Source organism: Eptesicus fuscus, chromosome 18 (genome assembly GCF_027574615.1).
Source record: "Eptesicus fuscus isolate TK198812 chromosome 18, DD_ASM_mEF_20220401, whole genome shotgun sequence".
In the NCBI taxonomy this organism is placed as follows: domain Eukaryota; kingdom Metazoa; phylum Chordata; class Mammalia; order Chiroptera; family Vespertilionidae; genus Eptesicus; species Eptesicus fuscus.
Window position 1 is genome coordinate 49,611,702 of NC_072490.1, and position 12,452 is coordinate 49,624,153.

The window sequence follows — 12,452 nt, forward strand, 5'->3', positions numbered from 1 at the left end:
TATAAATCCCTTTAGAAAAACACAAATTTTAACAAATAAGTATTTGAACAAGGAGGGCACTTAACCACGTTCAGAATGAGAAACGTTCAGTATGAGACCCTCGGCGGCTGTTGAGATAAGCTCTCTAAATTTAATATTTTATAATAGACTCCCACCTCTTTTGTTAGAAACGGAGATGCAGAATCACTTGCCTTCCCCTTCATTGGAATATACTGAAATCTCTGCAATTTTATTTTGCTAATAGGCAGGGCAGAGTCCGCCTACCAACGTGTCCTGTTCATCACAGGTAATCCCACGCTCTAGCCTCCATGTGCGTACTTAACCTCAATTTAAATGTAAATCCTGGGCACCTTCAAGTGCTTCGGCTGTGAACTTTGAGAGCTCTCTTCATTAATGAGGTCTGCACTAATCATACACAGTTTGGTAAGGTTTCCTTAAAACAATTGCAGAATTGACCCCAAAATGAACAAATTCAGAATTTATTTGTTTTTTAAAAATATGGCACCCTGTGCACATTTCTAGGTTATGACTCTACTTCTAAGGGGTGCATGCAGCGGGGAGGTGAGTGGCCACAGACTGAAATATGTCAGAGAAACTAATGAAAATAAAAATGATAGTAAGCTGGGTTTACCCTCAGATAGGACGCGTCTCCCTGATGAAAGAAACGGTACCCTCTTCTCATCTGATACAGTTTTACCAGGAAATGTTCTTGGCCTCCCCCCTCTGGTGATTCAGTTCAGGAAAATACACAATTTAGCAGCAACTCATGAAAACAGCACCATCAAACTTCTCATAAAAGCAAAGCAAAACAAGACAAAACCCCGCAAACAAACAAAAAAAAAACACACAACCAAACCCACAAAGACAATTTGCATATACTCACAGGTACATCCACATACTTGGAAGCTGCCTTCACCTAAGAAGGAAAGAAGAGGATGGGAGTGAGGCTGGTGTTTACGTTTAATTGTTCACAGCTCAATGCTGAATCCCCATCAGAGTTAAAACAATACGCTGGCACCTGGAGCTGGCCAGGAACCATGGGAAGGTACGAAAAAATAAAATCTGTTTGCTATTTTCCCCAAGCCATAGCTATTTATTGCTTGAGAGAGAGAAAGTGTGTGTGTGTGTGTGTGTGTGTGAGACAGAGAGAGAAGGAGAAGGAGGAGGAGAAAAAGGAGGAGGAAAGAAGGAAGGAAGGAAGGGAGGGAGAGGAGAGGGAGAGAAAGGGAACAGAAAGAGAAAGAGAGTGAAGTTTTCCTGACTGAGATTCTGTAGCTGGGGGGGTAGCATGTTCCTCCCTCCCTTTAAAAGGGACAAAAATGACTGTAGCTAAACCCCGCTGGTGAGTGGAGGGCTCCCCAGTCTAGAAAAGCACCTAAGACTGGTGTCAGTCTTCGGCTTTGTGTAATTTGGCTGCAGGTTTGTCTGAATTGAATCCTTCAGTTCTCAGTTTCAACGAACTCTCCTCAAGAAGAGGGATGTGGTGGGTGGGCATCCTTAGCCCAGAGGGAAGTGGGTGTCTGCGGGTGGGTGTTAGAAGGGGTACCAGAGCCTTCCAAAACTGTCCCAAGGGTGCCGTTGTGTCTCTTGGATTTAAATACTGGAAAGCCCAGAAGGAAGTGCAGGAAGTGGCTATGAAATTTATTTTCAGTTTTTGGAGACGTAGTCTGGCAGAGTAGAGTGTTGGAGAGCATGGAGTTCGGAGTCAGAGCAGGTTCAAATTCTGCCTTTTCAACTTGCTAGCTGTGTGACCTTGGGCAAGTTACTTCATCTCTCTGAGGCTTAGTCGCATCATTCCGAAATGGAGATCCTACTAGAACCTACTTCCGCCGTCGCCATAAGTGTGAACACACACAAAGTCTTGGGACATAGTAAGCGTGCAACAAATGGTAGCTAAGATGTGAAATTCCTCAGCAAACCTGGGCCAATCAACAGTGGGGTTTGAGCAATAACATCTCTGGGAGTCCGGCAGAGGTTCTGTGTGTCTCATTCTGACTCGCATTTGGTCACACGTGTTCCTCTAGGCACAGGTAAGACTACGGGGCTATATTTGGGGTCAGAGAGGGTTTCCAGTATTATGGGCGACCACAAAGGCGGCGATGCACACCCAGCAGTTAGGGTGTATTTTCCCCTCTCAGGTAGGCTTCCCCTTGACACTGGGCTGTGATCCATATCGGAAATCACACCTCCACCCATATCAAAGTACCCAGGGAGGATTTTCACTCCTCCCCTTTTCCCAGAGCTACTTTGCAAAATGTCATCTCCCAGGGGCAAGAAACCAATGAGCCAACGTGTGTGGTGGAAGGAGCCTAGGGTTTAGAGTCAGAAGTTCCATAAGTGACAGGAGCAGCTGGCCCTGGGATAATCACTTCTATGCCTTAGTCTTGGTTTCTAGATTTTTACAACAGGGTGCTAATACTGTGTACTTTGTAGGGTTGAGAGCCTGATCAGGTGAAAAAAATATTAGAAAGTGCTTCGTAAACGTTAAAGGGCTGAGCACACATTGGTTCATCATTGAGAGAGCAAAGCATCCCATCTTCCGGAGCCATGGCCAGCACCCAAGACCAGTGGTCGGCAAACTGCGGCTCGGGAGCCACATGAGGCTCTTTGGCCCCTTGAGTGTGGCTCTTCCACAAATTACCACGTGCGGGCGCGCATGTACAGTGCGATTGAAACTTCGTGGCCCGTGCACAGAAGTCGGATTTCGGCTCTCAAAAGAAATTTCAATCGTTGTACTGTTGATATTTGGCTCTGTTGACTAATGAGTTTGCTGACCACTGCCCAAGACGATCTGCAGGCCCCCATCTAATGGATTCTCCCGGACCCCACACTTTTCCTTTGCTGCCCTGATGGCTACGCAGGCCAGGCACTTTTGTGCAATGTCTGACTCTCATAGATTGGCACATCTCGCTCATGCCTATCTTTCCAGCGACTCACTTGGAACCTGTCTTAGAAAGAGCACTTGGGGAAAATTTGTAGCAGGAAGGAAGGAGAGAAGGCTAGTGAGCAGTTCTGGCTGCAGGATGGTTGAGGAACAGCAGAGGAATGACCAGATCGAGAAGCTACTGAAAGCCGACATCTATATATAAAAGACTAATATACTAAGTGTCCGACTGTCCAACTGGTCACTATGACGTGCACTGACCACCAGGGGGCAGACGCTCAATGCAGGAGCTGCTGTGACATGCACTGGCTATTTACAGAGAAATGGCACTGTGGACCTGGTGCTGACAAAGCAATACTTGGCTTACCCCAAGTGGGACATAGGTCCCACCACCACCCCGGAGCGACACCTCACCAAATTGCAGCTGAGACCCCATGGCATAAAATGCAGATCACAGCCTAGCCCAGCCTGGAAATGGTGGCTGTGGGCGCCGAGTAATGACGTCACATAGCAACGCCCAGCTTCCTCTCCCTAGCAACTAGCCTCCTTGGAGTTTCTTCAGCCCAGGAACAGGACTTGCTTTATAGCCAGGTGCAAACATTTTACACTTTAACCAAATGTCTGTGAAGCATTTTCACGTGGTTTATCTCATTTGATCCTCACAGATGTCCTGGAGTAGGAAGATAGGAGACTTGGTGGAATCTTATTTTCTTTTCATTAGCAAGACAACAGAGATTTAGAAAGCTTAGAAACTTGACCTGACTGAGAAGTATGAAATGGTGGACCTTGAAAATGATTTCAGGTTTTCTCACTGTGCAGAATATAGTCAAACACTGCTGCAGTTAAATATTTTACCCTTTGTTCTCCCTGTAACCTACAATAACAATCTGCTTTGTGCTGATATTTACTGCTGTGTTGCTGACAATTACCTGAAAGAGAAGTTGGGGTGCTTCCCTGGGTTGGAAAAAGTTTAGCTAAATCAGAAAGCAGGTCTAATTAAGCAAGTTTATTCTATATATATAAAAGGCTAAGTTGACTCGCACATGCACAAAACATATAAAACTCTTGCTGGCGCCAATCGCATGTGTGTGTTTTGATCTGTCATTGTCGATTGTGAATTTGGTTGACACTTCTATTATAGAGAAAGGGAGAACAGTGATATTAAAATAGTTCTTCTAATCAATTTTCTTTCAATGTGTACGAATTTGTGCACTGGGACACTAGTGTTTCTATATAAAGCTGCCCCCCCTGCAAAGCTGGCGGGAGAAGCAAACTGCTCTGGGCCAGTAAAAGGTTTGAGGAATGTGTTCCCAATTTTGCACAAATAATACTTCTATTAAATGATTCACAACCCCAAATCATTCCTCTCCATTCCTGTTCCAGATTTTAGTTTGGGAAAAAAGGTAGCTTTCCTTTCTTCCAAGTCTCCCCCATTTAAAATAACATCTAACACTTCTAGGATGTTTTCCACTTTGCAAAGCACTTTTATGTGCAGATTCTTTTTAAAAAATCATTTTGTTGTTAATCTTCACTCAAGGATATTTTTTCCATTGATTTTTAGAGAGAGTGGAAGGGAGTGAGGAGAGAGAGAGAGAGAAGAGAGAGAGAGAGAGAAGAAACATCAATGTGAGAGAGACACATTGATTGGTTGCCTCCTGCACACACCCTGACCTGGGCCAGAGATTGAGCCTGCAACCAAGGTATATGCTCTTGACGGGGATCAAACCCGAGACCCTTCAGTCTGCAGGCTGACACTGTAACCACTGAGTAACTGGCTGAGGCTGTGCAGTTTCTTCTTTAAGCCACCCTGTAAAGTGGGGGCTGTGAGTCAGATCTATGACTGAGAACACAAAAAAACCCACAGAACTTAAGAATTTATTTGCTAATGACCTCAGCCAGGAGGTGGAGAAGCCAGGACCCCTGAGCCCCAATTTTCCCTTTGGAACTCCTGATCTCCTCACCAATGACAGAATCGGGCAGGGAATTCAAGCATCAGTGGTCAGAGCAGGTGCTGGCAAAATAATGGCTCAGTGGGAAATGGCCTCCTTTGCTCCATGGAGTTGGTGCTTGGCAGTTGGTAGGAGTTTTGCTGCAGCTGAAATGATCAACCTTTAAACACGCCTACTCTCCATTTACCACTAACATGCCATTCCAATCCGGAGAATGACACCAGTCACATCCTGCTTCTTTCCAGGCAGTTCGGGAAGCAAGCTCTGGGCAATGAATGAAAGCCATCCGCTCAGCTACAGGTACCGCCTTCAGTTCCCGAGGCTTTTTTTTCTTTCTCTGGTAACCGCTGCCTTGCACGGGGTCTTATCGATCTTCCTCCAGTCCCATAACAACAGGAAAAACTGGCTCAGAGTAAATTGTGGTCCTATTATTGTTAGAAACATGTGGTAGGCCATTTTTGGTTCAGGGCATTGAGCTTTAAGAAGGGTGTTGATAAGGGTACAGGGGAGTCTGGAAGGGTCTGTGTAAGGGAGTGAAAGCGGAGGCATCTTGCAGGAAAAGGGCTAAAGGCAAAGACAACCATAGTCTTCCTGTAGTTACGCAAGGGCTGATGCAGGTGGAGTGTTGTCCATGGTCCTTCTGGCGCACAGCATCCAGATGATGAGTGAAATGACAGGGGCCCCAAAGAAGGTGCGGACACCCATCTCAGTCCAGCCGGGTGCGGGCCATCCCTGGATGCCCAGGCCTGCTCTGTGGGCAGCTCTGGCCAAGGCCATGGGATGCTCTGGGTACGAGCTCAGCCCTCCGTGCGAGGCTTCCTCCATAGCTGCGTCCTGTTCTCTCATGCTCATCTCCTTGAGCGGCAGGCAGCTGCCACCAGCTCGTTTTCACAGCAGACGTGGTGAGACACAGCAGAGCGGGCACCGGCAGAAGCAGGGTCAGAGCTCTGGTCCCTGGAGCCCCTCCTGCCCCATGTCCCCAGTGCTACCTTTACGCGTTATTTCTTTTAAGCAGCCCTAGGAATATGTATTTACCAGCTGCGCTCTACACAGAGAGGAAGAGCCAGCTCCATGCCCGCCGCCCCCACCCCCCACCCTGAGCCTTTGAAATGATCGCCAAGGTTAGAAACCCACGCGCACAGATCAGATCCACAGCAGGCCTTACAATCGACACAAAACTATTTTCCATCACATGTCGATGCTTTGATGAATAAAATATAAAAGTCTTAAGACGTACTACATGCTTTATAGAATTTTGTCACCATGTATTTTTCCCCACCCATGATTCTCAAAAGTGTGTGTGTCATTTTCTCTCTCTTTTTAAAAAACGTTAGAAGAAATCCTGCTAGTGGCGTGACTAAGAGGATGGGGCGGGATTGCTGGTCGGAACTTGGGCTTTGCCATTTCCTGGCTTGTGACTTGGTGCAAGTTCGTTTCTTTGAGCCTCCTTTGCAAATGGGGCCATAATAATGTGACTCAAGGGACACTGAGAGGGTTGAATGAGGCGATCAGATAAGCGTGCGGAGCAGTGCTGGGCGCCCGGTAGAATGTACCTGCCCCTGTCCTGATTAGGGGACACACTGGCTCACTGGTGTAGCTCCTCGTCCCCACCTCTAGACCACAGGCAATTTCTTACCATAAAAAAAGGACGCTGGGAACTCCCCAGCTTACCAGCAGGTGTCTGAGTGGATTCCTGGTCTGGCACACTCTCTGCCAATTCTGTGAACACCCCAATGCATCGGAGAACTTGCCCTTGATGCACTGGGGCAGACGGCAAAGCCCTCTGTCCCTACCTCAGGATGGCTGAACTGGGGCGTTCATTAGACCAGTGTGCTCTGTGATTCAATGACACCTACCTACTGCTCTCTGGGACCCAGCTATGTGCCCTGGGCATGGGGGATTAGGGGAAGGGAGAGGGATTTGCCCCAGACACCCGGTCTGATACCCTATCTAAGCAGGGACCCCAGTACCCTCGAAGGAGAGGCAAGAAGTATGACTTCATTTCCTGAGACTCCCTGTTTTCTCAACATCCCTTCTGGTGGGACGATGACTACCCTTTCTCCAGTAGTATCCAGGAGCCCCATTCCCACCTGACCGCTGGAGACAGCCAGTGCTGGGAAAGGGATTTAGAAAAGGAGACGCAGCTCAGGAGGGGCTGTAGGGACCGAGGGTGAGGGTCCGGGATAAGCCGACAGTGAGAAGCCTGCTCGTGTGGCTGCAGGTGAAGGCTGTGCTCCGCGGCCCCGGGCCCCGGGCCCGTCCTTAGACGCTGTCTGAAGGCACGATCTCTCCGGCACTCACCGGAGTCGTGGCCAGCCAACAATTAAGATCTGGAAGTAACCCTTCTTGAGTGCTGAGGACTTGCGGGTGAGGAGCCAGGAATATTGCATTTGTTGTATTTAATCCTCACAGCAACCTTTTGAGGACGGGGGTGTCCTAGTAACATTCCCTTTTTACAGTTGAAGAAAGTGAGGTGAAGAGCGAGGAAGCAACTTGACTTGAAGTCACACAGCTAAAAAGTGACAGCTTTGGACCTAGGATGCCTGTTATTCAGTTAAAAACATACACTATCAAACCACTTCTATTGACCAGTCTTGATCTGCGTGTGTGTGTGTGTGTGTGTGTGTATGTGTGTGTTTGTGTGTGTGTGTGTGTGTGTGTGTGTGTGTAGACACCACCTAAAATGGCCTCTCCAGGACCATGTCTGAGGGATTTGAATAATTATCTGTGCTGACTCATTCAGGGCAGAAGGTCCAACACGGTTTCTCTGGCCTGAATGTCCCAGTTAATTACCCGGCCCTCCACCTGACTTAGCGTGTGTAGACAGGCTTAATGGGTTCTCCGTGGAGCTCTTCCATTATTTTTCAGGTGCCCAAGGTAATCTTTTCATTGAGCACTCACCATTCCGGGGTTTTCACAATGCTGATGACTAAGGGATTTTCTTCTGCCTGCTCCTAACAAGGGGACCTGAGTTAATCATTGTGAAGCTTTGATAGGAAGCTCGGCGGGGGCTTAAGCCACTTCCCTGGCTTCATTAGGGGAAAAAGCAACCCAGGTGCAGACCACGCGGGCCTCAGGGTTTGATACTATTAAATCAATGCACAGACAAAAAAAAACTAGATTAGGCCCTTTTTGCAAACAGAAATCTGGTGGGTCAGACTCAAAGATGGGAGGGAAAAAGTCTGAACAGATAGCACTGCATTAGTGACTGCCCGAGCTCTCCTTTCTCCCCACGGTTTCTTGGGGGGAAAAAATTAGCCAAGGAAACAATTTACACTCCACCCCTGCCTGTCTGACTTCACAAGGGCTCTGAGCTGATTTCTCCGCTTTTGCCTGGAAACGCTGACCACACCACCTTCTCAAGAGACTAGCAAAATTGGCTACAATGTTTGGCTTTAAAAATTTCTGCAGCCAGCCCAGAAATCAACCCAAGCCACTATGCTCAATTAATATTTGACAAAGGAGGCAATAGCATACAATGGAGTCAAGACAGTCTTTTGAATAAACGGTGTTGGAAAAATTGCACAGATACATGCCAAAAAATGAAACTAGACCAACAACTTACGCCATACACAAAAATAAACTCAAAATGGATAAAGGACTTTAATGTAAGACAGGAAACCATAAAAATCTTAGAAGAAGCCATAGGCAGCAAAACATCAGACATATGTTGTAGCAATATCTTTACCAATACAGCTCCTAGGACAATGGAAACTAAGGAGAAAATAAACAAATGGGACCACATCAAAATAAAAAGCTTCTGCACAGCAAAAGAAACCATCCACAAAACAAGAGAGCCCACTGCATGGGAGAACATGTTTGCCAATGTTTTATCCGATAAGGGTTTAATCTCCAAAATTTATAGGGAACTCATACAACTTAACCAAAAGAAGATAAACAATCCAATCAAAAAATGGGCAAAAGACCTAAAAAGACACTTTTTGAAAGTGGACATACAGATGGCCAAGAGACATATGAAAACATGCTCAAACTCACTAATCATCTGAGAGATGCAAATCAAAATGACAATGAGGTACCATTTCACACCTGTCAGAATGGCTACCATCAACAAAGCAACAATGACAAGGGCTGGTGAGGATTCGGAGAAAAGGGAACCCTTGTCCACTGCTGGTGGGAATGCAGACTGGGGCAGCCACTGTGGAAGACTGGAGTTTCCTCAAAAATTAAACTTAGAACTGCCATTTGACCCATTAATCCCACTTCTAGGAATATATCCTAAGAAACCCGAAACACCAATCAGAAAGGACATATGCACCCCTATGTTCATAGCAGCACAATTTACAATGCTAAGATCTGGAAGCAGACTTAAGTGCCCATTGGTAGATGAATGGATAAAGAAGCTGTGGTATATTTACTCAATGGAATACTTTGTGGCTGTAATAAAGAAGGAGGTCCCTTTGCGACAGCATGAATGGACCTGGAGATTATTATATTTAAGCAAAATAAGCCAGTCAGAGAAAGACAAACATCACATGATCTCACTTATATGTGGAATCCAATGAACAAAAGAGGCCCAAGGGCTTGGATGCATGGAACAGAATGACAAATCTCAGTGGGGAGGGAGGTAGAGGAGATGGGAAGAGATTAAATAAAAAACATATATGCATATATGCACAACCCATGGACACAGGGAATAGTGTGGGGAAGGCCAGGGCTGAGGTAGGGGCTGGATGTAGGGGGGTAAAAGTGGAGGAAATGGGAGACATTTTTAATACTGTCAACAAGAAATAAATTTTAAAAACACCATTAATGAGCAACCTGATTTTCACCTGATCTTTAATGATATTTATTGAGCACATGCGTGTGGGGTACCGTGCGAGGCACCTTCTGTATAATTAACACAATCAGCACTGAGCAATAGAACACTCAATGTTGAGGCTCAGAGAGGTTAAGCAACTCTCAAGAGGTGAACCAGTAAGTGGTGAAGTGGAATACACGCCCAGGTCTGGTTATAATGTGCAGAGTCCTTTCACTACCTCAAGTCGTTGATGTTCTGAAAATGATATGTCATTCTAAATCTATTTCTTACCTACCGGCCACCTGGGATCGGGGAGAAGGGGGCCTGCTTTGTGGGACGTACAGGGGGCTTTGGGTCAGCCAGTTCTTGGTTTTCATTACGTGCCATCACTTACTAGTTGAATGAGCTTGGGAAGCATTATTTAACCTCCCACGGCTTCTATGATCTCATCTTCAAACCGAGGATAATATAGTATCTTCTTCAGAGGGTGCTTGTGAGGCCAAATGGGTTGACATCATGTAAAGTGCTCAACACAATGCCTGGTCCACAGTAAGAGCTCAAGAAGCATCGGCTAATATTGTTACTGGTGTTTAACTCACTTGTGGTTCACTGGGCGTTGACGGCCACGTCTGCTCCCATCTATCCATAACAGACTAGAACAGTGGCCGGCAAACTCATTAGCCAACAGAGCCAAATATCAACAGTACAACGATTGAAATTTCTTTTGAGAGCCACATTTTTTAAACTTAAACTTCTTCTAACGCCACTTCTTCAAAATAGACTCGCCCAGACCGTGGTATTTTGTGGAAGAGCCACACTCAAGAGGCCAAAGAGCCGCATGTGGCTCGCGAGCCGCAGTTTGCCGACCACGGGACTAGAACAAGGTCAGCCAACGATGGCCCATGGGCCAAAGCCAGCCTGCTGCCTGTGTTTGCATGGCCCGCAAGCTACAAATGGTGTCTACATTTTTAAATGGTTGAAAGAAAATCCGAAGAAGAAGACTCTTTCCTGACATGTGAAAATTACAGGATATTGACATTTCTGTGACACAGCCACGCCTGTTCACCTACATCTTGTGTACAGTTGCTTTCATGCTACCAGGGCAGAGGTTGGGTGTCTGGGCCAGAGACGTTGGAGCTTCTAAAGCCAAAGTATTTCTTGTCTGGTCCTTCCCAGTAGAACCTTTCTGACTTCTGGATAGAACATGATTCAAGTGGGAGACGCGAGGTGTGGGAAGAATCACAAAATGTACATTTCTGATCCTAATTCCCCCCCCATGTTGGCCTCACGACTTTATCTAGTGTAATAGGGTGCCTGGCTGATTGCTTTCCTGAATTCCTTCTGGAGCTAAAACAAAAAACGTCTGTGACTGTTGGCTGGTGTGCGAGGCAGGTTCTGGTTAGAATGTGGAATAGGAGGCACTTCGCACCTTGGAAGGGTTATACATACTCTAGCAAGAAAGCAAAAGGCTACTACTATTTCAGCATTAATAAGAGCTCTGGAAAGGAGGCTTCGGGAAAACTGTAGTAACAGGGAAAAGGGGAAAAAAACACATTCGAGATAAATAAAGACCATTCACCCAGGTACAGGCAGTGTAGCGTGGCCAGTGGGTAGACTTGGCAAAGACATGAAAGCAGTACAATAGGCAGCATGTGCTGATGTTTACTCGGTGCCAGCGCTGTTTTCGGTGTTTCTCACGAGCCACCTCATTTCATATTCCCAGCTCCCCTTGGTTGCTGCCTCCTCATCTGTACCTCTTTGAGCTGTTGTAAAAATTAATGAGGAGGCTACACGCAAAGGGGCATAACAAAGGGACATGGCAAACCCTCGGTGCGTGCGAGCCACTAGATGACTCTTCTTGGCATTACCAGGCCGAAGAACAGCTTCCTGTGGCTGGGCTCCTGCCCCTCTGCTGCTTGCCCATATCCCCGCCCCCCCTCAGCCTCCTGTTTATGTTCTCCTTTTGTGGCAGAAATGGGAAGGGCAGGGCTTACATCTAAATGCACGGTAAGCATCGTGTGGGCCAATAACGTGGAAAAAGCCGTGACCACACCACTGGAAATGGATGTTCCTAAAAAAGGGAGTTTCTGATGGGGATTGGAGGCATTAGAGGGAAGTGGTTTAGAGCACAGACTCTGGCATTGGATCACATGGCACCAAATTCTAGCTCTACCACTCACTATTCTAGCTCTACCACTCACTAGACACGTTACTTAACTTCTCCGTGCCTCACTTTCCTCATCTACACAATGGGAGGAACAGGACTCCCTATGAAGTTGTGGGGCTGTTAACTGAGTTCCTAGAATAGGTTTCAGGGCACAGTAAGGACTTTCCAGGTGCCAGTGATGGCTATCATTTCTGCTGGAAATTCAGGCTGCTCCAGGTAATCAGGTTTCCATAGTAAATTTGGTCTGGCCCTGCACGATCCAAGAGCTACAGGTGGCTATGTAAATTTATGAACTTCAACAAAATACAATGAAAAAGTCAACTCTGTAGTGGTACTGGCCACATTTCAGGTACTCCTGAGCCACATGTGGCAGTGGCTATTGTACTGAACAGTTCAGCTATAGAGTATCTCCATCATTGCAGAAAGCCCTATTGAACTGTGCTGGTCTAGATGCAAGAGACGTTCATCAATACACACTAATCCATTTGTAGTGATCGGAATGAAGAGATGGTCATTCAGTTCCCATTTTAGACCCAGAGAGCAGCTGGAGGAGAAAGCAGGGGAAGGAAAGGGCGTGGGTGTCCGTAGCTTCGTCTTGTGGGTGAAATGAGGACTAAAGGTGGATGGGAGTTATTTAACGTTGTAAAGAGAAGAACAATGCTACCCAATGTAACAGGAGGAGGAGAAGGGGAA

General features: G+C 46.6%; 1 protein-coding gene across 8 annotated transcripts in view; it reads right to left on the bottom strand.

Moving 5' to 3' along the window:
* The window catches only part of CADPS (calcium dependent secretion activator), a 468,003-nt gene that overhangs the window by 42,665 nt on the left and 412,886 nt on the right, over window positions 1-12,452 (bottom strand). For all 8 annotated transcript variants that reach the window (XM_054729907.1, XM_054729908.1, XM_054729904.1 and 5 more), the window contains one exon: window positions 884-916. In XM_054729907.1, coding sequence (XP_054585882.1) covers window positions 884-916 — 33 coding nt within the window. The remainder of the gene's footprint in view (window positions 1-883; window positions 917-12,452) is intronic.